The 24,433-nt window shown below is 48.2% G+C and overlaps 1 protein-coding gene across 1 annotated transcript in view; it reads right to left on the bottom strand.

The window, feature by feature from the left end:
* The window catches only part of sli (slit guidance ligand), a 416,482-nt gene that overhangs the window by 244,809 nt on the left and 147,240 nt on the right, over positions 1-24,433 (bottom strand). Inside the window, exon 4 of the mRNA XM_075676723.1 lies at positions 22,837-22,908. Coding sequence (XP_075532838.1) covers positions 22,837-22,908 — 72 coding nt within the window. The remainder of the gene's footprint in view (positions 1-22,836; positions 22,909-24,433) is intronic.

Below are 24,433 nucleotides of genomic sequence, written 5' to 3'. Positions count from 1 at the left end.
GCTAATTGGCAACAGGCGCAAAAAAATGAAAACGAGAAATTGAAGAAAACAAACAACAAACAATCTATGCACGCACTGCAAGCAAATCAGAAATTATTTACTACTCCCATTGTCTATTCGAAATCGAACTCGCATAGATCTCGCGTAACGAACTCGCATAGATCTACGAACTACAACTCAGAGGTCGACTTGCCCTAATGAAGTAAGCTTCGAGTGGGATAATCGATACAATCAGTCTAAATATGCCAACGCGAGAGCGATTAGGTCAGCGAGTGGCGTGAAAGAGGCATGAACTGCAACAATGGAATATGTACGCGTGGTAGCGAAAATTCCATAGAAGCCCATACGTCCTGCAAAGCCGTCTTGGATGGATGGATGGATGGATGGATGGATGGATGGATGGATGGATGGATGGATGGATGGATGGATGGATGGATGGATGGATGGATGGACGGACGGACGGACGGACGGACGGACGGACGGACGGACGGACGGATGGATGGATGGATGCTATGAGCGTCCGCTTTGCAACGGGGCGGTGGGTTGCGCCACGAAGCTCTTGTTATTATATTACCTATATAATCTCCTACTTATGTTAAACAAAAAGAAAAAAGGAAGGGAAGGAAAAAGAAACCCACGGAGAATATCCATCACCAAGCTTTCTGAACCCCTACTGGGAACTTTGTTTTGTACGGTCCGTTGTTTGTCGTTTCCCTACATTTCTTCCACCGATCTTCCAATCGCCCCTTACTAATCTCTACTGCGGGCATGTTTACTTTGCCCCCTGCTCTCGCTAAATGCAAGTGCTTCAAGGAGGCCAGTGGTACCTAAATCGACCTCTGGGCAGATATCTTCACATGCTAATAAAACATGCTCCATCGTTTCCCAAGCTTTACCGCCGTAAGCACATGCTTCTTCTTTGTTGTACTTCACTTTATAAGTGCGTGCTCTAAGGCATACTGATCTTGCTTCGAAAAGTAATGAGCTTCCCTTTTAATTATCACAAATTGTTTCTTTCCTGGTTTCGCTTTTTCCTCTTAAGTAGTTACTCATGGCAGGTTTCTTTTCCACTGCCAGAACCCATGAGATTATCTCAGCCTCTCTGACTTTCCGCTTGACATTCATTGTTGCTGTGTTGCTCACCCTACAGGCCGTATACTAGCTGGTAAGCTTCCTGGTTGTTTTCCTCCACTGTGAATCAATGTTCTTCCTGTACAGATACCTCAACACTCTCCCACTCCACTTACTTTCTTCCATATTCCTCAGTCGTTCTTCATATTCAATTTTACTGTGAGCTTCCCTCACTTCAAAACTAGTCCAGCCCATATCACCCTGCACAGCTTCATTTGTAGTCTTCCCGTGAGCGCCCAATGCGAGGCGTCCCACTGACGTTTGGTTTACATCGTTTCCTGATTGTATACGCCTGATTTCAAGCAAACAACCGCATTTACAAATGTAAGTCCTGGAACCATTGCACCTTTCCACATAACCCGGAGCACCTCGTACCTATTGTACCTCCCACGGTCATCTACACTTCGTGGGGCTAACGTTTGCCGTTCAAGGCTCGTTACGCCAAGTCATTTACTGTGCCAACTCGCCTCATATCGCATTTACTACACACACAGAGCACACAATAGTACAAGTGAAGCGTGAGTAATTGAGAATATTCGCCACAACATCGTGTAAGCATCCAACACGAATACACTTACTGATCCATCTGTACTTATAGCACGCATTCGATAACGGCGGTCATTACACCGGCGAGCCTTGAGAGTTTTGAATAAATTCAGAGCCATGGGTTCACCTAGATTTTAAACTAAGTACGCACGCATGTGTCCTTAATACCAACACACATCTGTTATTTCGGTGTCAAGATAAAATGAACACTGCATTGAAAGAACTCACAAAAACCACGTAATCATATTCACTAAGGCAATACGCATGTCACCTGTAGTTTTTCGCTCGTACTGAAAGCATAGCTAAAATATATTATTTAGTGAAAAATCAGTTAAAAAATAATGTTACTGATCAAACATCATAAGGCTTATACTATATATACCACCATTACTTTTTTATGGCTACACATAGGAGAGTTTTGACGACGCTACAGTGTTAAATACAGTAATAACATCTTGGCGTATCTCAGCCTGCTTCGCCACGAGTAAACTTGAGAAAGCCTGCACAGTTTCGTACTCTTTCGTGGATGGAAGCAAACAGCCTGCGACTTGACATTTTCCTATTATAACGACGCTGTCCGTATTCTTGAAATGTTTCCACTGGTGACGCATTATATGCAGAATTTTTATCAACTGGCGCTTTGCTCCACGAGATGCAGTCACGCTTCAATCGCGCGATCATAATTGATATCGCTGCTCGTTGGTTTCGAACCGGATTTCAGGCTCGCTTTCGCGCTCCATGTGAAGTCGCCTCGGTGCAACCTCGAGGAATGCCTGCCCGCCCGCACACAGTGCGCACCACGCGAGGCGCTTGATTCGGCGCGCGTCGTCGCCTTATCGTTGCGCGCGCACTGGTGCACACCAAGAGCCGAGAGGTTCGAGGAAGCTGGGCTCGTGCTTGGTTGCCCCCCCCCCCCTCCCCGCCTCTGATAGCGCTGACGGAGGCGTCAACAAACGCGGCTCCTTGGCCCAGTTAACAGTTTGGACAGCTGCGCAAGTGCGGCGTTTACATAGCACAGCGACAAAACCTAATGCCCCTTCGTGACAGCGCGAAAAAGGAAGCCCGATGAACTCGGCCGCGGCGCCGGGCAACAACCAGCACCTTGGAGGCGGCCAGAATAAACAAATTAACGGAGAAAAGAGCCAGTCCGCGCTGCACGCCAAAGAAGTGCCGAGTAGGCGCTTGCCAGCTTAGCGCTCCTCGCAGTGTGCAGACGTGGCAGAAAAACATCCAGAAACACAAGTGGTGAGAAAGTGTGAGAATTCCTTTCCCTTTTATCATCCACCATTCACGGTCGTGGCGATCCCGTTAGCGGAGCGCCGTCGTCGCACAAGCACGAAAAGGAACGGCCACTCGTAGCGCACTAACAGCCGCATGTTAGGCTATACAGCGCTGCAATTGACCGTATATATCTTTGACACGATCTTCTGAATTCATAGAAACTGGCGAGCAGCATTTTTGTAGCACTTCGTATCATGGCTCGGGGCAACCTTTGCAATTCAAAAGAAAACGCCCCCTATCTATAGCAAGAGAGCACAAGTGAACGCAGCAACAGTGATGCGACTCTCGTGGTCCCCGCCAATGCAATAACTACCGACGAAAAGAGAGAATTGGGAAGCGATGTCGCCAAGTTTGCAGCGCTCGATGCTGCGTAAATGCGGAGGAGCCAGGTTCTGTTTACACATTATCCACGCATAATTTCTCACTGCAGAAGACGAATGAAAAAAGAAACCCAAACCAACATCCCATCTGTGAGACATCAATAGAAGAGCCATTAAAAAAATATTAAACATGAAAATAAAAAATGAAAAGACAAGAGCGCGAATAAAGGGCCAAATTTTGGAAAATAAGGGAGAACAGAGCATCGCGACAAAAACTGGAAACGGAGGACGATTGATCAAAGGTGTTAAGGTCAAAGAACCCTTCTTTCTCCCCCTTTTCCCTGCGCGACTCGTAGGTGGCCATAAGGACGGCCTCGCGGTGAGCGTCCCGGCCGGAGCTCGAGGGAGAGTGGAAAGCGCTCCATTTTCGCCGTCTCCACGAAACGATATTTCCGGAAGAGGCCCGGCCCAGCCAACCGCCACACAGTGCACGACTGAGACGACAGCGCCGCTTGCCGTCGGGTGCAGATAAACGGGCGCGGAGGGTTCTGCGGGCGCAGACGTGTTCTTTGAAATACTGGGAGAGCCTGGCGATGCACGCTGCTGAAAGCTTCCGATTTTCACTTTAGAGCCGAGCAAAGCGAAAACTAGAGGTCGCCACAGAGGAGTAAGGCGCCTACACGACGGTACAAGTACGTTCCACAAGAATGGAGGGAAACGCGCGCGGCCGCAGACACACTGCGTAAAGTGAGCAATGCAAAAATATTTCAGACTCGCCGTATACTCTCGACTCCCTCCGGCAGCCGCGCCGCATGGCTCAGTCCCGTCCAACCCCGAATGCGCGATGTAGACGCGCAACTATTCGCGCTCGTTTATTTTTTTTTTTTTTCACTATAGGTGCCTTGGGCATCTCTTCGATCGTCCTTGGGCCCACCGCGTTTGAGTTTAAATAAGAAAGCACAGCAAAATAGGCCACACATTAACAAGAACACATCTTCGCCTTTGCAGTATACGACGAATGTGCAAAAAGAGGCTACAGAAACACACTGCTCACAAAAAGAAAAGAATGTTATTTTTCTTTTTTCCCCCTGTAAAACAATGAGTCCCGCTGGAATTTCACGCTAAACGTCGTTAAAATATTAAGCAAACAATTTCCAACTACAGAATTTCTCGCCTTATGAAATGGTGCGCTGAATATACTACTATGACTTGAGAATGAAGGCGTTTGCAGACCAACAAAAGAGGAGATGGTGCGCCCACTGGTCCATTGTACCCATCAATATTTGCACTGCCTTGCGCGAGGAACGTCGCTGTCAAAACCGAATGAGAACACATATAACGTAACGGTAATCTCTGCGCATGCAAAGGAGCCATTAGTGTAGAAAACTGTTTTAAAGCGGGAAGATCTTCGAAACGTTCATCAACTACAGTCCACAAATTAGAAGAAGAAGAAAAAAAAAATGGTTCTTCGTAGGCTGCAGTGATGACACTTTGTCAATCAAACATTCTCGGCCAACATCACAAGTGTGGACAACCTGTGCGTCACGTGGTGTATAACAGGTTAGGCTTTTTCTCACGACTCCGCAGTAGTCGATCGCCTGGACCGTCAATATTCGACACGGCAAGACAGCCTTGGCCATAGAGTTTCTCACAATATACCTAGAGGGAAAACTGGTGCAGCGACGCTGTTGTTCAAACAAAAAAATAAAAAGAAGATACGTAAGACATTAGGCAAAATAAGAAAAAGAGCTTGGTGGCGCAACCCAACCTCGTTTCAAAGGGGACGCTTACAGCATCCATCCATCCATCCATCCATGAATGGGAATGCCGGGATACAGTGGCTTCAAATTGGCATCGTTCTAGGAAAGCCAGGAGAGCTTGAATGCGCGCCTAGCTACAATGCACCGAATGGTCCATGTTCTATTAAAACTGCACGTCAAAATCAGTTTTAACTTTAATATCAAACAACAACTTGTTTTATTCAATCATGAGGATTTGCCCTTGCATGTACGATTATATGATACGCAATAAGCATCCGCAGGTCGCTAAAGTTAGAGAACAGACGACAAGGTCCGCTTTCCCATTGCGACAGTTTGTCGTCTGTTCCTTTTTTTTTTTTCGCCTGATTATGCACTGCAGATGGGTAAACTCCATTGAAAGATGTAATAAGGGCGAATGAAAGCATTTCATAAAGATTTCGTTTTAAGAACGCCTTATCGATTTGTGCAGCCATATCCATGTTTTAGGCGAAGCCTCGCTCAACAGCGGCCAACACAAGCCTCGAACACCCATATATCGGGTGTGTTCCAATTCTGGCCAGCATCGAAGACAGTCTACGTAGACCATGCGGTTTCCTACAATATACTAGAGGAAACTCTGGCGCTGCAGTCGTTTACCCACCATGGGAATGATGGGATTTGCATGGATTTGTTTTATCTTCGTGCTTGTGGATCCAGACGTTCTTGTGGCTTTGTTTATTACGCTTTATATGCCTTCATTGTTGTAAATTTCAGAGCAATCTACACTGTTCAAGGTGCAGGAGACGCTGCGAACACGCACAATCGCTACTAATTGCAACAATTGAGCTTGTCGAGGTGGCCAAATCGAAACGCGCCAAGCGTCTCAAGGCACTGGCATGCCCGCGGTAACTTCGTAGGGCGTACTTCACATCGCTTGTCGATGCATGCGTCAATGGCGCAATGGTTTCAATATCAGGCTTCCGTGCTAGAGGTCCTGTGTTCGAATTCATGCCGTCGGACAATTTTAACAATGTTTACTTAATTATTTATTACGCAGCACAATGCTCAAAATGACGAGTTTACGAAGCCGTTTGAAGCCAGAAGGACGAAGTTTAGGCAAATCCGTGTACTTCCCATAAATCCCATGTTGGGTCATCCGCTCCCGTTGCAGCTCCCGTAGACACTAGCATCAGAGTTCCCTCTAGTAATTATTGTATGAAACTCTATGACGTAGACAGCTAAGGAGACAGCCGAGACCGCTTCGATGCCAAGTAATGGGACGCGTTACGAGCCGTCTGGAAGACGCTTCTGCGACGTGACGCCACCTCGCGGCGACAAAGAAATGTTGAGAAAAGCTCACATTATTTCCGTACTTCAAGTCCTTGCGCCTGCGAACCTATGGAGAACACGACGTGACTTACATTAAGAGCATAGGAAAGCGTGTCTACATTTTCTTGTGCGCAGACGACCTCCCCGTCCAGTTTCCAAGCGCTCTGCTCGGCAATCTTGTTTGGACAGGGAGGTAGTAGCCTGCATCGTTTTTGACTTCGATGCTGTCTTTACGAAGCTGTCTTCTTTGACATCTTCGAGAGAAGTGGAACGAGATTAATATGGCCGCTGTCCGCTTAGCCGTCTACTTTGCCGTCTACTGCGAGTACTAGACCACAGCCATCGTCATACCCATGACGGCCCAGCGCTTGTTAGGAAGCTCCCGTAGACGGTGGCGCCCGATTTCCCTTCAGGTTATACTGTAAGAAACTCCATGGCCTTGGCACTGCGTGCGGCACTAAAAGCGCGCATATAGGACTCTATTCTGGACATTGCGCCATTTTCTACGAGGCATCATGTACCGGCACGACGCGCACAAAGTGGTGCTGATGGCGCTGTTTCTTCTTTCGTAACGTGACGCAAGCTTGGCATTTTGCCTAAAAAACTGAAATGGAGGCACTGAACCTAACGTTCTCAATAAAGCAAATCTATATTTTCATCCTTAGTAAAAATAAAGCATCTAGCTCAAAGTGCGGTAAGATTATTCTGTCAAAGTATCTCTCGCTTCCGTCGTCTCCTGCATGCAAGACGGCGAGCGCGCGATGCCGCCGGAGCTCAAACCACGCACTACGGACGGACCGTCGAGTAGGACGGAACTTCTGCACGGCAAACCCATTTGCAGCCTTACATCTCGCAGCCTTGACTCGCGCTATGATTCGCATCCTTACAGGTGTCAGCGTGCGAGTTACAGACCGATTTGCAGGAACCTTAAGGGTGCACATCTGTTTACAGCGCGCTATCCACTGGGGTGCTGTTTACAATGGGCACGCGTGGTCGCTGTCATTGCTTCGCCCTTCGTGAAAAACTGTCATTGATAAAAAAAAAGTATGCGCATTTATGGACTTGTATTTGTGAATGTGCAACACAGCTGCCACTGGTTCTTAGAATACACGCTCCACTTTCGTGTTATGACCAATTCCTGTGAAGAAGGATGAAATTTGGTTTTTTTGTTTTCTTTTTATGTTTTTTAATATTTCGCGGGCTTTCGTTACAACTCGAAAAAAGTAAGTCCGTAAAAGGTAACGCCGTGGAAACAACTTCATTGGGAACGACGGAAGGAACGAAGGAAGGAAGCAGGAATAGATGGAAAGACAGGGAGGTTAGCCAGTTCTCAGACCGGCTGACTACCCTGAGCTGGGGAAAGAGGATAAGGGGAATAAAAGGTAATAGAAAAGAGATATTACAAAAAAAGGAAAGAATGCAATAAAAGAAAAGGGAAAAAGGAAAAGAGAATACAGGACTGCTTAAACTTCATAGGGTGTTTTTGAGTACACTCTATATACAACTTTACAAATATAACTGATGCCAAAAAAAAACGAATATTTAAAATTCTGCATAATTATCTGCAACTGATAAACAAACTGACGACTATACGAACAATCTGCCTTTGGTCTGACTCGTCTAAGGCGTACAACTCTATATTTAAGGATGTGTTCAATTACGTGAAATACTCTGTATGTACTCTCCGTAAATAAAACCGTGTTTCATTGCATAAACAATATTTGGCGGTGACGTGGTTCTCGCCAATCAGAATTTCTGTTCTTCTTCCCTCGGTCGAAATTTTTTTCGGTTAGCCCGGCCGGTCTTCAAGTTGTGGTCTACGAATATAATGGCAGCTCTTTTATTATTGCGGTCACACGTGTCGGTCCCTATACAATTTCCTCCATTCTGTTTATTGACATGCAGACGAGGGTGAAGAAGACTCTTCACGCACTCTACTTTGTTTCATCGACAAGCTCTACACAGTCACAAAAAAAAAAGCACCTGCGATGAGCCAACGATTTTCGCCGCTCGCAAAAGCGCGACCCTTGAAAGAAACAAATCCATAATGACGCCAACCTCTGAACTGACGGCGATTTCGACGTTGGTGCTTGTCCTACGGCCAGGCTAACGAGCAGCGCGTCCATTCCCGCTTTTGCTTAGTTTATCTGTAGGCTTACATTGCCCCTTTTCGGAATGGTGACTTCTGCTGCCGAATAACACAAAAAAGAACAGCAAGCCACGATCGATCCGGACATGCACGCAGGCCGCGTTACGTGACCTCGTTTCGTCGCCAGCCAGATACGAATCGCGTCCCCAGAGGGCGCTCACAGCCGGCACGAAACACAGCACGCACACAGTTGAGCGCGCATGCAGCAGCGGCGGCAAGCGGAGGTAATTCGACCAGACTGCGGCGACACATTCCGCCCAACAAGAGCTGACACGAGCCCTGTCGCTTTCGCGGGTGGAGACGGGCGCGCTGACAGGTGAATGGCGCCCCTGCAAAGGGGACCGGCGGAACCCCCTCATCCGGCCCTCACGCCGGGCCCCCGGTGACAACGGTACAAACCACGGCCGCGTCTCAATGCAATTTTCGCACGCGGGAACGACCGTTCCAACACGCAGCATGAACAAATCTCGCAGCTATCAAGATGAGCATTTCGGGCTACATCAACGGAGACCTTTAGAAATTGCGGACGACAGGCGGCTTAGCGCATACCCAAACAACCCAGTCAGCGATACTGCGCATGCGCAGAGAACATGAGCTCTGCTTTGGTTCCTTATGACACCCGCTTTGCGTCCCTGATGAGGGGTTGCATACTCCAGCCAAGAAGCGCGATGTCGGCAGGAATCAACGCCGCGGTGGCGACGCACCTCGGCGTATCTCGCGTGAAACTTGTTCCTGCCCGCGGAAGACCGCATCATCTCAGCAATCAATCGACAAAGCGCCGCAGAATTAAACCGCATGCGCAACGAATACTTCAGGTTTATTGAGCAGTTATCGGGAAGACCGGTACTCGCACAACACACTTATTCCGGCAATGTCGTTCGCATTCAAATCGGCATGCAAGCAGAAAACAAATGCAGCAACAAATTTGAAGCATTTTACTTGGATATTATTCGGTGCCACGAAGCGCGATGGAGCGCACGTAGTGCATGGGGGGGTCTCACAAGCACGAGGCTTGCGGGTGGTATCGATGCTGCAGGGCAGCAAAAACGCAGCCATCAGCGACCCCTCAAATGTCCGGGGCCGTCGAGGCGTACTGACCACTTCCGGCCGCAGAAATTCTCACCTAAAGCACAAGATCCCCGCGCAGCTTATAATTTAAGTGCGGTCCCAAGAAATTACAAGAATCAAAACTGGACAGTGCCGAGTGTATCACGGGAACTGCCGCGCACGCAAGAGATGGTCTTGCGCTAAAGGTTTGTGCAGCGCCTTAGTATAGCTCACAGCAGTTTGAATTTGGCATGAAAGCCTGCAGAGCTATCGCTCAATACTTTCGACCACCTGGGGTTCATTGGCGTGCTCCTGAATACGCGAGCGATTTTAGACGTGAAATGTCTTTAAAACCGATCAGAGGGGGTCGCTAGCTAAAACCGCGTGTAACGAAAACATGATATGGTACATAATCACGTATATGTTGGCAAACGCACCACCCACGCGCCCTACTTTCGTATCGCTGTGTAGAGGAAATAAGCGATTACTCGATCCTGCGTCTGTCGCATGAACAGATGACGCCGTGGTCACGACGCGCGCGACGCAATCGAAGCTAAATTTAACCGGCGTTCAGAGAGGCGTAGCTCGGCAGTACGTTAGTCGCGTTTGAGAGAGCCATACATACAGGTACGTGTCTCAGCTAAATTTAGCCAGAGTTTAAAAATATGCGAATGCCACGGAGCTGGACAGAACCAAGGTAATGGTGTTTGCCGTCGCTTGGAGATACTCAAATTATTTTCGTTTCATCCCGCCTGACTAGACAATTATGCTTAATCAATTAACTAACTTCTCAACTGTTATAATTATATGAAAAATGTCAATGAGAAAACTGTACAGCCAGATGAACTCCCCATACAGCTTTCTTTTGCACAATACGTGCTACATAACAGTGTTTCTCCTAGCGTGAAAGAAGCCCGCAAATGGAGGCAAAGTGCCTCGAGCGGCCAGTCGCGCGGCAATTTTGCGAGCATGTGCGGGCTTCTTTCACGCTAGGAGAAACACTGTTATGTAGCACGTATTGTGCAAAAGAAAGCTGTATGGGGAGTTCATCTGGCTGTACAGTTTTCTCATTGACATTTTTCATATAATTATAACAGTTGAGAAGTTAGTTAATTGATTAAGCATAATTATATAGTCAGGCGGGATGAAACAAAAATAATTTGAGTATCTCCAAGCGACGGCAAAGAAGATTACTTTGGTTTTTGTCCACCTCCGTGGCATTCGCATATTTTTAAACTCTGGCTAAAGTTAGCTGCGACACCCTGTATAGTAGGTATCGTGCAGTACAATTTGTGGGGCTAGTTGGTGCGTCGCAATAATTGAGGTCATAGCGCTGAATTGACACAGACACAAAAGACGACAGGACGTAGCCCACCTCTTGTCATTTTTCTTGTCCACATCAATTCACCAATATTACCTCAATCATATAGTAATCAGTCAAACTCAAACCAGTGTTCATCAGGAGTTATAGGGACCACAAATGTGCAATTCCTTGCATCCATTTCACGCTTTTTCGGACATGGCAGCCCCACGTTCGACATCCAGGGTCCAGAAATGGCGTGGAGACACTCGGGCAGCAAGAGAGAGGCATGCCGATTCGCATCAACCATCTTTGACCACGGAGGGCTCACTACGAATACAGAGTGAGCAATACTGCAAAATTACATCGTAGGACACACACTAGCTGTATCACAAATTAAGCATGTAAGCCTTCTAATGCGTGAATAGATGTGCTGTACGTTGGTATCGCTGTGTACAGGATATAAGCCACTATTCGATCATGCATCTGTCGCGTGAACAGATGCCGTCCTTGTCGCGCAATGTGTGACGCAATCGGAGCTAAATTTTGCCTTTCACTCGGTGTTCAGAGAGACGTAGCTCGGCAGTACCTTTCTCCATCCGCGCAGGAGTGGCCGCCTTTTACAGAGCTCATATGGTAGGTATAGTTCATCATCATCATCAGCAGCAGCAGCACCCTATTTTATGTCTATTGCAGGACGAAGGCGTCATCCTGCGATCTCCAATTACCCAGTTATGGTGTTCGGCTGCTGAGCACGAGGTCGCGGGATCGAATCCCGGCCACGGCGGCCGCATTTCGATGGGGGCGAAATGCGAAAACACCCGCGTGCTTAGATTTAGATGCACGTCAAAAAATCTCAGGTGGTGGAAATTTCCGGAGTCCTCCACTACGGCGTGCCTCATAATCAGAAAGTGGTTTTGGCACGTAAAACCCCATAATTTTTTTTTTCAATTACCCCTGTTCTGCACCAACCGATTCCAACTAGCGCCCCGCGAATTTCTTAATTTCATCACCCCACCTAGTCATCTCTGGTCTTCGACTGCGCTTCCCTTCTCTTGGCACCCATTCTGTAAACATAATGGTCCATCGGCTATCTAACCTACGCATTACATGATCTGCCCAGCTCCATTTCTTTCCCCTAATGTCAATTAGCATATCGGCTAACCCCGTTTGCTCTCTAATCCACACTACTCTCGTCCTGTCTCTTAACGCTACGCCTAACATTCTTCGTTCCATCGCTTTTTCCGGGGTCCTTAACTCGTTCTCGAGCTTCTATGTCAGTCTCCAAGTTTCTGCGTCCATATGTCAGCACCGGTATAGTTCATTAAACTTCAACTGGCGCTCATGAGGAACTTATACGGCCAACAAGCGTGCAGAAATTTCACGCTTGCCCGGCTATGGCCCCGCTGCGTTCTACACGTACGGTCTAGAAATGGCGTGAGGAGACAGCTCAGCAAGACAAAGGGACATCCAACCCGACCGACCACGGTGGAACGTGTCCGGTGGAACGCACTGTGTAACATGCGCAGGGGAGTAATGCGCCCCCAGTATAGTCATTTCTTCACCCTACAGTGCCCAAACACTCTCAGCAAAACAAACGTGCTCACTACGAATAGGGAGTGAGCACGATTGCAAAATTAGATCGCAAGACACCCGCTAGCTTGTGTGAGTTAGGCATGTCAGCTTTCTAATGCGTGAAAAAATGCAACTTGTGCGTTTGGTTACGTCATTTATGTACCCCATAGTGCTTGGAGTGTATGTGTGTGACAGTGCGTGCGTACATGTGGGTGTGTTCTTTTGTCCACTGAAGCAACGTATACTAGGATGAATTACCAACTAGACTAGCTACAACTTCTTCCAGTCCCTGACACAGCCTATACCGAGCCTTTGTTTGTTTGTCTTTGTTTCTCTCTGTTTGTTTTTTGCATTTCAAAAGAACGCGGCCGGGAATCGATCCCGCGACCTCGCGCTAAGCAGCAAACCGCCAAAGCCGCGCAAAATATCTGCGTCACTGCCGTGGGTGGCGCAGAGTGCTCAGTTCCGCTTACAAGTCGGCGTGCTTCTTTCATCATCCGCCTGGTTACGCCCACTGCACGGCAAAGCCCTCTCCCATACTTCTCCAACTACCCCGGTCATGTACTAATTGTGGCCATGTTGTCCCTGCAAACTTCTTGATTTCATCCGCCCACCCTACTTTCTGCCGCCCTCTGCTACGCTTCCCTTCCCTTGGAATCCATTCCGTAACTCTTAATGACCACCGGTTATCTTCCCTCCTCATTACGTGTCCTGCCCATGCCCCCGCCCCATTCCTTTTTCTTGATTTCAACTAAGATATCATTAACTCGCGCTTGTTCCCTCACCCAATCTGCTCTTTTCTTATCTCTTAACGTTACACCTATCATTCTTCTTTCCATACCCCGTTGCGTCGTCCTCAATTTAAGTAGAATCCTTTTCGTAAGCCTCCAGGTTTCTGCCCCGTACGTGAGTACTGGTAAGACACAGCTGTTATAAACTTTTCTCTTGAGCGATAATGGCAACCTGCTGTTCATGATCTGAGAATGCCTGCCAAACGCACCCCAGCCCATTCTTATCCTTCTGATTATTTCAGTCTCATAATCCGGATCCGCGATCACTACCTGCCGTAAGTAGACGTATTCCCTTACAACTTCCAGTGCCTCGCTACCTATCGTAAACTGCTGTTCTCTTCCGAGACTGTTAAACATTACTTTAGTTTTCTGCAGATTAATTTTTAGACCCACCCTTCTGCTTTGCCTCTCCAGGTCAGTGAGCATGCATTGCAATTGGTCCCCTGAGTAACTAAGGAAAGCAATATCATCAGTGGATCACAAGTGACTAAGGTATTCTCCACTAACTCTTATCCCCAATTTTTCCCAATCCAGGTCTCTCAAAACGTCCTGAAAACACGCTTTGAATAGCATTGGAGAGATCGTATCTCCCTGCCTGACGCCTTTCTTTATTGGGATTTTGTTGCTTTCTTTATGGAGGACTACGGTGGCTGTGGAGCCGCTATCGATATCTTTCAGTATTTTTACACACGGCTCCTCTACACCCTGATTCCGCAATGCCTCCATGACTGCTGAGGTTTTCTTGCTTGCAGAATTTCCTTAGACGCCATATTTCGGGGACGGGGGCATATGTTTCCCTTCTTGCTCAAATATATATATATATATATATATATATATATATATATATATATATATATATATATATACAATATTGGCTATGGCGTTGCGCTACTAATCACAAGGTCGCGAGATCGAATCCCAGCCACGGAGGCCATATTTCGATGGGGGCGAAATGCGAAAACGCCCGTGCACTTAGGTTTGGCTATCGGAAGGTTGCCGTCGATCCTGTGGACTTTGAGAAGATAACATTTGTAACGCCTAGCGTGCTATATCAACTTATTGTTAAGCCTTTCGGCCTATGCAATGCGCCGGCCACATCTGAGCGTATGATGGTTTCGCTCCTTAAAATTAAACTTTGGAGTTTCACGTGCCCAAATCACGCTTTGGCTACGAGGCACGCCGTAGTGAGGGACTTCGGATTAATAGTGACCCCCTGGAATGCTTCAATGTGCACGCAATGCACGGCACACGGGCGTTTTTGTGCATTTCAACCCCCCCCCCCCCCCCATCGTTATTACAGTTATTACATCCCGCGCGCCCCAGCACCGCAACGCCACAGCTTCTACGCCACCACGGCGGGTCGATTCGCTTCTTCGAGGCTTCAAATGGTGGAGCTGTTTTTCTTATCCAGATGACGTCACGCTTTCTTCAACGACATTCGCTAGCAATCTTCAGCGCCTATAGGCTAGTCTCCAAGTGTTCCGCAGCGCCGACCCTTAAGCTAAACTCACTCCTCTTCACTAGAGGGAGCTGGATCGCGCTTAGAATGTGCGGGCGTGAAGCCACCGGAAGTCGCCGGCCTTGTTCCGGAAGCAAGCGCCAGCGGCCACTCGATTGCCGTCGGCGGGCCACGTTTCTTTCATTTTTTTATTGCGCAGTAAACTGCCTAAGCCAGCCAAAAAAGTCATCAGGAAAGACGTTTCACGTGTAAGTACCCGAAATCGCATTAAATTTTGCGCATTTTACAAGGAAATAGCAGAGATCGGACCGTCCTCTCTATAGTGAGGCTTGTTAAAGCTGTTTGGACTTTGTTATGCAGCTTTCCGCGCTCTCAGCCACAAATGTCCCAGAAATGGGTCATTAAACTAAAAAAAGACAGGTGGAAACCATCTCCAGGTAGCAGACTTTGCAGCGACCACGGCTTGCACGGCTTGACGGCAAGCGTAACTGTACGGCTCTTGACGACCCCCGAACCTTGTATGCGAGCAGTGAGACAGGTGCTCATGATAAGCCCGAAATGATTGTGTCGAAGCAAAATGGCAGTGGAGATTTCCTGCATGTTAGTGAGCTCTCCGAAGAAAGTGAACTCGAAAGGGAGGCTGAGTGTCTTCCTTCGCTGTCAACATACGTTGGCCACTAACTGGCTACATTGCAGGCTATGCGTATCTGATGGTGAGGCGGGGGATCCCCTGTGCGACGTGCTACTCATGGACGGTGTCGGAAGTCCGTCAGCACTTTTCAAGCGGAAGATTCGTGGTGGTTTACAGAGGCCATCGTCTTCTAGAGTATACATCTGCCAGAAAACAGCGAAAGTTATCCGGTAACAAGACGAGCTTCATGGCACCAAACTTCCAAAGAAGGGAAATATTGCTGGATGTTCCTAGATGACGTCAGTTATCCCGGAGCTCTCTGGAGACTTTCAAAAACTGTACCCAGAGCTACATAAGCACATACTTGAGTTAGCCGCTGAGTCAAACTACTTCGTGCGTCTTGTAAAGGGCGTAACTGCACCGTATATCAAGATTAGGATGCATCACACTGCAAAGATAGCGACTGTCACAATTACTGGTCAGACATCCGCAAGCAGTTGACGAAACTGCTAATTCTCAGTCACCAATAAAAAATTCATGCATATCGACTTCACATGGCTACCACATTAATAAACGAGCTGTTCTGCAACTTTTTTCCAGTTTCATGCACGGCTGTAGCATACTTCGATGGCCTAATTTGTCCTCATGATCAACAGAAATTGAACAGCAACTATTATCTGGCACTGAAGGGGCTTGATCTCAGCTATAGGCAAAGCTGGCACTCAGGTTCCTATTTAGCCATTATTAAATATCATTAATTCAGCAACTTACTCACCAATTCTATTTTGGTCAACGCAGAAGGCTATCATAAATCGAGATATTTTTTTCAGTCGTCATAAACTAGAGCTCGAAACGTTGGTGTTTTCTATATTGCCTGGTTTGCTGTAGATTCTCGTCAAGCCCGTTATAGTCCATAGCATATGGCATATTGCATATTTTACAACAAGCATTGCCAGTGCCACTGATAGCCATTAAGATCAGTGGGCAGTGCCATATAACTGCTACATGTTAGTTCTAAATGCAGCCTCTTGTACAGTTATTTAGCTGCCATTGTCTTTATAGAGTTTATTGCTTTGGCTCTAAAAAGACTGCTCCTTATTATGAAATTCGTGCGCTGTAATTCAAAAGGGCCCCGAAAGTGCAAACGCTTTTTAGCTACGCATCACTAGTAAAACGAATCGCCGATTATTATTTCTTTGTTTACACAGGCATGTGCACTTGGCGACTGACAGGGTGACATTTCTGAGAGCGTAATTACTCAATTACCGAGCCTAAATGCCCTGACTGTGTCTGGGCAATCTCCAAATTTCAACCGTACCTCTTTGGCCATCGATTCACAGTGGGAATGACTGACCGTCATGAGGATGACTTATGGCTCTATAGTACTCCTCTGGTCGCCGGTGTTTCAGGAAAAGCTGAAATGATCCCTACCGCGTTCTGCGTCCAGTCACGTACATGACCTACAAGACTGCACCGACCAATCCAATGGGGCCGTTTGCCATCGCCCAGATTGGTTTTAAAATTACATTATGGGGTTTTCCGTGCCAAAACCACCATCTGATTAAGAGGCACGCCTTAGTGGGTGACTCCGGAGATTTGGACCACCTGTGGCTCTTTAACGGGCACCTAAATCTAAGTACACGGGTGTTTTCGCATTTCGCCCCCATCGAAATGCGGCCGCAGTGGCCGGGATTTGAACCCACGACCTCGTGCTTAGCGGCGCAACGCCATAGCCGCTAAGCCACCATGGTGAGGTGTACGGTTCTTTGTGATCTTAGTCGACTTTGTGATCCCGTGACCTCGTGCTACTAGGCCTACACGACAGCCACTAAGCAACCACGACGGGTTGCCCAGATTGATGTCGTTTACGTTGCTCAGCTAAAGTCGTATAACCCGTCTGGTGAGGCTGCGCTCTGCAGACCTGTCTGGATGATGCCAGTGTTTTCGTCCGGCAGGTGACGTTGCCAGACAGAAGACTGTAGCATAAGGCCGACGAAGACGAGGTTCCTCCTCGCCATCTTGGCTGCTGTTACGCCCGTGTACCTTGCCTTGTCTTGCAAATATCTATAAATATACCTTTGTGTGCATTATAGTACTGCCACGTGCCGTACACCTAACACGCAGGCACGTGCACCCTATAATACGGGGTAGATGTGACGTTGATAACAATGACGGGTTATATTATGCGTCGCATGCGAATGTACTCTGATTTTATTTCCGTTATTTGATTTTTTTCCCTTCCTACAAGTGACAATATAAAGAAATACAATAGAAGGCCTCCAGAAGAACCTATCCCTACTCGCTCATGCGCACGAGAGATATCAACTGGGGATTTCTGGAACTAAGCCACTTAGGGCTGAACAAACATGTCGCGAAAAGCACGATGCCCGCTCCTCGTGGCAGCTGCAGCCTTCGAGCCACCAACCTGCACGACAGCGTCTCAATTAACGCGACGCCGCCAGGGTCCGTCGAAAGACGGGAAAAGCACCGCCATTACAATGACGTCAGCCTGTGGAAACTTGTCTTCAACAGGTCCCACAGCTTATACCGTCGAGCCCGAGAGGAAGAAATCGACGCCGGACAGGGAAGGCAATTGTACCGGGTGAACGGCAAACACACAGAGGAAGGAAAGTGGCTCCCGTGAGTCCAACCCCGCCGGTGTAATCCTCTGCAGATCCGGCCGGTTTGCTCGGCCCGGCAATCCAGGCGTAAGCCGGCCCGTTTTCGGCGGGGGAAAACGCCGCCGGGCGGGATCACGACCCCTCGGCGACAACGGCGCCTGACACGCGCAGCCGGGGTCACCCTTCCCCATCAGCCGCTGTTTGCTGACCGGGGAGAGACGCGCCATCGGGGGGAACGCGCCATCCCGCTGCGCCGTCATTTCGCGAGCGGTGGCGTCGCCAAGTGCCCGCGCGCGAATCAGACGCGCGTTGCCGGCACCAGGCCGACACACCTGCTCGAGTTCAGCATCCCGTCAACCATCGCAGTTTATTGCACACTATTACAATTAGCAGTATTACCAGTACTAGCTGGTAATAGCGATCACGCAAACGTATAATAAACACCACAAAGAGCGAAAGAGAGCGAGCTAGCAATGACTGTCTCGTAAAAGGGACACCACCCACGTGATGAGGAGGGAAGAAAAATGGAAAGAGAACATATATAAAGGAAAAGGAGAGCGCAAAAAGGCACACCACGACACATCACACAATCATGCGCAGAGTGCGAACGTTACAGACGACGGTAGAGTCCCGTGGTTATTAATTCAAGCACACCTCTGTGAACCTCACATCTAGCTGAAGCACGGCCTTTTTGAACCATGAAGTCATTAAGCGTAGTTCGAGCAAGATTAAGTAGCCGGAACTTGCTCAGCAGCGCACAGTGGCAACTGTGGAAAGTTTAACATTCGAACAGCAAGTGCTCAAGCGTTTCATTGTAGAGTCCAACTAATGAGGTGCATCCACGGTGTTTGATGATATCCACTGAAACATCAGTGTTCTTCCCTCAGATGTGATTTGAAGGGCCATTACAAATAATTCATGCAAGAAAGGTGAGTTCCCGTTGGCGCTACACAGCCGACCACGGTAGTCGTTTAATATAACAGCCTTTGACAATTTCGGATTGTGAGTAATGTAGTTCAGCGGCATAGGACAAGGCCAGATGTACGCAGTGAAAGGTAAGCAGGGTACTGTCATCAGCAATTTCGATGATATAGTAAAAGCAGCAGAACAGTTCTACACTGACCTATACAGTACCCAGAGCAGCCACGCTACTTCCATTCAAAGTAGTAATGAACAGGACACAAAGGCTCCTTTTATACTTAGCGATAAGGTAAGACGGGCCTTGCAAGACATGTCCCGTGGAAAAGCGGCAGGAGAACATGGAATAAGTCGATTTAATCAAAAACGGAAGAAATATGCTTGAAAAGCTTGCGGTCCTTTATGCGCAATGCCTCATAACTTCAAGTGTACCAGATATGTGGAAGAATGCCTACATTATACTAATCCATAAGAAGGGGGACATTAAAGAACTGAAGATTTATAGGCCCACTATGTTGCTTTCAGTATTGTATAACATATTCACCAAGACAATTTGCAATATAATTAGGGCAACACTTGACTTCAAATCAACCAAGAGAACAGGCTGACTTCAGGAAGGGATATTCTACAATAGATCACATTCATGTCATCAATGATGTAATTGAGAAATCTGCGAAGTGCAATCGACCTCTCTATATAGCTTTCATAGATTATGAAAAGGCATTGGATTCACTAGAGATACCAGCAGCCATGGAGCCATTGCGTAACCAAGAAGTACAGGAGGTATACGTGGATATCTTGAGAAATATCCACAAAGATTCCACAGCTACCCGGACGAATTAGAGTCTTTGCCCCTATTTGTTTTAGCCAAATTACGGCTGTAAATGCCAATTCAACATATCTATTCCCAGCGGTGGGCAGACTTTTCTTGGACCGGACCGGCCTTATCTGCCGGTAGCTCCGCGGCACGGCGCTGCTGTCAGTTGTTGAAGATGGCGGTTGTGCTTCACACGTCGACGGCGTGCGAACAACGAAGTGTGATTCATTTTCTCTGGAGCAAGGTACGAACGCCCATCGAAATTGACAGGGAAATGCAGCCAACGTATGGGGAAAGGTGTCTCGCTTTGAGAAGCGTGAGGTGGTGGTGTTGCGAGTTCGCCAAAGGCCGCGAAGACTTGCATGACAATGAGCGTTCGGGGAGGCCACATGCGTCTTTGACTGACGACAGCGGCATCTTAAATTTAGTGCTGCGATGGGACAAATCCCCTTTTGAACGGGGTGGTGGGTTGCGCCACCAAGTTCTTTTTATTATATTGCCTAATAAAAAGTTATAAAAAAAAGAGGAAAGAAAAAAAACACGATGAATTCTCATAACCAGTTTCTGAACCCCTATTGTGAACTTTGCTTTTGCACACGCCCCCGTTGTTTGTAGTTTCCCTATTTTTCTTCCACCAATCTTCCAATCGCCGCTTACTGTGGAGGGGACGTCAGAGAACGTCACATGGCAGCCGTGCTGTCATTGGCTGCGGCCAAACGACGGTGCGGTTGCCGGACGCGTCGGACGATGAAAACCTGCCCGGTTTGTCGCATGCATGCCGGGCGTCCGATCCGGCGCTTCGGCACAGCAAAACACCTCGATTGCGGCTGCCGCTCCGGCGCGTCGGACGCCAGATCGGACACCGAATCGGACCGTGTTGTCTTTCGCTTAAGGGGTGACGAGAAATATTCGGACGATAGCGACTGCAGCGGCGCTGCAAGACCTCGCACCTGGATCTGCATGCCCCAATCGCGGCGCGTGGCTGAACTTACTTGGCGCAAACCAACAACGTTCTCGGTATACAAACCACACTTGAAACTTGCATTTCCACTCTTAGGCCCAAACAATGAAATCTTCGTTACCTCAGTAAGCAAGCCTTCATTGCCGTGAGGCCACCTTATATCACTCTGAAAGCTTCCTTACTGAGGGGCCATCAGTGAAGGCTTCCGTGGTGCTCCCTCAGCGTAAGGTAACTACCAAGCTACCTTCGTGCGTCCTTACACCGCTCCTGGCCCTGAACGAGCGCTTCGCCTCACTGCTTAGCCACGCGACGTTTGCTTGCGCATGCGCGCTGTCGCCTGCGGGGAAGCGCGATCACGGTACGTCTAACCAGGCATGTTCGTTTCAGTCGCGCGTTCAACATGACTGGCGTTGCTAGGCGTTGCACGACGCCGGCATGCCAGCATTGCTGGATCTCACGAAATTTTGCGCTATAATCTGGTACCTTTTTACGTTCAGTAAGCAGAACTAGAAGACAGCGTCCACGCGACTCTATAATTGCACTTCAATTTAAAAACTTAGCGACGATACAACATACTTTTATGAAATAATGGTGCTTCTTTTTTTCACGTTTCGCGGGTTTCCTTCAGCCCGCCGAAGAAGTTAATTATTACAGAAGTAGAAACTTAGAAGCTACTGAATGAACTTTTTCCTACAGCGCTTTACAACTTTCTTATTTGATGTTTTAACCTAAAGGTAGTGCTTGCGAAGTTGGTTAATTATTATTGACTAATTATGCAATTGAGCAGAATACAAACGGTAGTGTGATTTGTTCCATACAATAACCCACAATATGCAATCGGTCGCATCCTCCTAGTGTGTTTCGGCATATTTTTTAATCTTGGCTAAACTTAGCTGGAACACGCTGTATATATGCCGAGAAATGACGTCGGTTACTTCCACAGGTTTGAGCCTTTTCTGTTGAAGAAAGTTTTTTTTCAAAAATCGGTCCCTTGTTCGGCCCCTTTAGAATGCAATGTAATCATTGTTTGCCAATAAACTGAACTAATTTCAAGCACACGCTTTCCAAATCTGATCAAGTCACGAGGAGCTAGCGCGAAACATCTAGCTCGGGTTTGTTATTTTATTATTTTTGATGCGAAAGCATCAAATGTCCCATTCAGCGAAAAAGACAGTGTCTCTCATCTGGACAAGCGAAAAACGGCCGATAAATTCCCATTGGCTCCGACGCCAAATCACGCGCGCCTCGACAAAGCAGAGCGGGCGACAGGGAACACCTGCTGCTGCGCTAGCGCGCCACCTGTTGTGCGAGGGGAAAGGGCATGGCCGCGACGCCACGTCATCTTCGCTCTCGAAAGCCTGTGTTATCCGCGCGTAGCTTGTCCGCGCAATTCTCGGCTACGTTATAACTTTGCCTCGGTAATCACTATAACGAAATTAAAGTATAAAAAAGAAATTCGAAAGGAAAAACGTTGCCGATACTGATTTTTCAACCTACGACCCCACGCTCAAAAGCCGAGTGTCCTACCTACTGCGCTTTACCAACGCCTCCTAGATGTGTGATAACAGGCCTGTTCACTCTGCTTTATGACGTCATGCTACCTGGACTGAGACTTCTATTGTCAAGACCTGCGTGACGAAAGCGGTGCCGTCAAAATCACCGCGGCTTACTCGGGAGCGATCCCATCAGATTCTATGTCAGCCGGGAAAGGTAGCATGACGTCGCGGATCGAAGTGCACCGGCCTTGTTATCTACGGGAAGCGTCGGCCAAGCGGCCGCTTGCCCGCGAGGCGTTCGTAGAACGACCGCTCGGCGGCGCTCGGCTGGACATTAATGCTCTCGCATTCAAAACTCATCAGAAGCGATTGGGTGTACACGGTTTTTTTTTTTTTGCCACTTCACTCGCTGTCGTGCTTGCTGGTTCTCAAGTGGCTGAAATTCACTAATATATTCCTCTTCGGGGTCCTTTGAGGGAACGCCGCCGTGAGACGTGCGGAACCGAGCGCTATACTGGAACAGGCGACGCCACCTGTCCGCGAGACCTCAGAGCGCACATCGCTGTTGACGTGAGAGCGTCCCTGCAACAGCCCGCAGACAAAGCATGTTGCAGAGGAAACATACGCACTCTTCAGCATGCGTCTATGAGTGCCCGCGAAAAGATGCGTCACATACCAACCCTTCCATAACACAAAGACTAATAAAGCTGATTTGCTCAACTTACAGACGCTGTAGGTTGACCATTGTCACGAAGAGCGTGTCCGGCAGGCTCCTGAGCTTGTTGTTGTTCAGGCGCCTGCGAAGGCAACAAAGACGATATACGCTTAAAAAAGAAAGAAAGGAAAAAGAGAAAGCACAGTGAATGCGGAGACGTCAACCAAAAGTGCTGTCTTCAGACGCACCCGAGAGCCGTTCACAATATACTCAAGAGTGAACAAGTAACACTCCCAGAAAGCGTAAAAAGTTTGCATTAATGCTCACGTGCGACACACTGATAACGCTGCACATGGACTGCGCACCGCGATCGCCAACGTGTCATCGATAATCGCAGAACGCTAACCCACACGGTGTCGTATGGATGTTTGCATCGTCACTGTTGGCGTACGCGAGCAAGCCGCACTACACTCACGCCGGTGGTTGCACGGCGTCTTCTTGGTAATCGAGGCCCATCCCGACAAACGTTGAAAGGGGCTTCACTAAGGGGACTTCTTACAGTGTCGCCTTCAGTTATGAATCACAGAGGCATCGGACGCACTGCAGCCACCATCGCTAGCTTTGTGGAGACCGTTAAAAAGTCTGAGAGCACTTTACGTGACACATTGCACCCATGTCTCATGAAATGAGGGCAGTTGAAGGCCTTTGCTGGTTTTCTCTTACGACTGAGACGAAGGACTTTTTCAAAGCCGTGTCGCTGCGCTGCACCGTGTCGTATTGCTTCTAGTTTGTAGATGTATATATCACATCCGGATTCGGTGGTGGTTCTCGTCGTTTCCGCACTTTTCCCTGGATTTGCTCCATTGTCCGTGCAAGACTGGCTGATTTCTTTTTAGGGCACCCTCCGTATGATGCAGCATGCTCAGCTCCACAGTTTGCACCCCGAGGCTGGGAACGTGACGTACACTCCTTATGCGTACGCGCACCAGCGCATATCTTGCAGCGGATGGGGCCTTTACAATATTTCGCTATATGTCCATGTCTTTGACATCTGAAACATCGAGTAGCAGGCCCCATGTATTCCTTCACGGGATAACTGCAGAATCCAAGCGACACTCGGTTTGGTAAAGGGGCGTCCTTAGAGAATTCCAGGATGACCGAGCGTCTTCGGGTTTCCGTTAGTACGCCATCTTCGTTAGGGACGTACAAAACTTGCCTTTTAGCAGATATGACTCCTTGTTTGCTCAAATACTCTTTGAGGTCCTCATCCGAGTACTCAACAGGAACGTCCTGTATCCTCCCGTACGTGGCAGAGTAGGAGTATGCAACTCGAGCTTCTACAGGAACACCCCACAGATCTGTCACGGTGAGGAGGCGATTGGCTGCAGGCAGTGTAGACACTGTCACCATGAGGCTGCCATCCTTGTTGAAACGGTGGCTAAGCATCTTTTCTTGGGCTGTTGCCACGACCGCAGAAGCCAGAAGATTTGGGTTTACTTTCCATAAGCTGCTTCCAGGCTGAGTTGGCTTTAATATAACAGGAGCACCTGCGGCTCTTTTCTTTTTGTAAGAGACAACAGTGAAAGCTATCTGGTCCATCTCCTCGTTGTCTCCTGTAGATTCCCTTGTGTCGATTTTATCTTCACGATGCCTTTTCCTTGCTTGCT

The sequence above is a fragment of the Dermacentor variabilis genome, unplaced genomic scaffold (genome assembly GCF_050947875.1).
Source record: "Dermacentor variabilis isolate Ectoservices unplaced genomic scaffold, ASM5094787v1 scaffold_12, whole genome shotgun sequence".
In the NCBI taxonomy this organism is placed as follows: domain Eukaryota; kingdom Metazoa; phylum Arthropoda; class Arachnida; order Ixodida; family Ixodidae; genus Dermacentor; species Dermacentor variabilis.
Note: the sequence above shows the minus strand (reverse complement) of the source record. Positions and strands in the feature narration are given on the sequence as shown.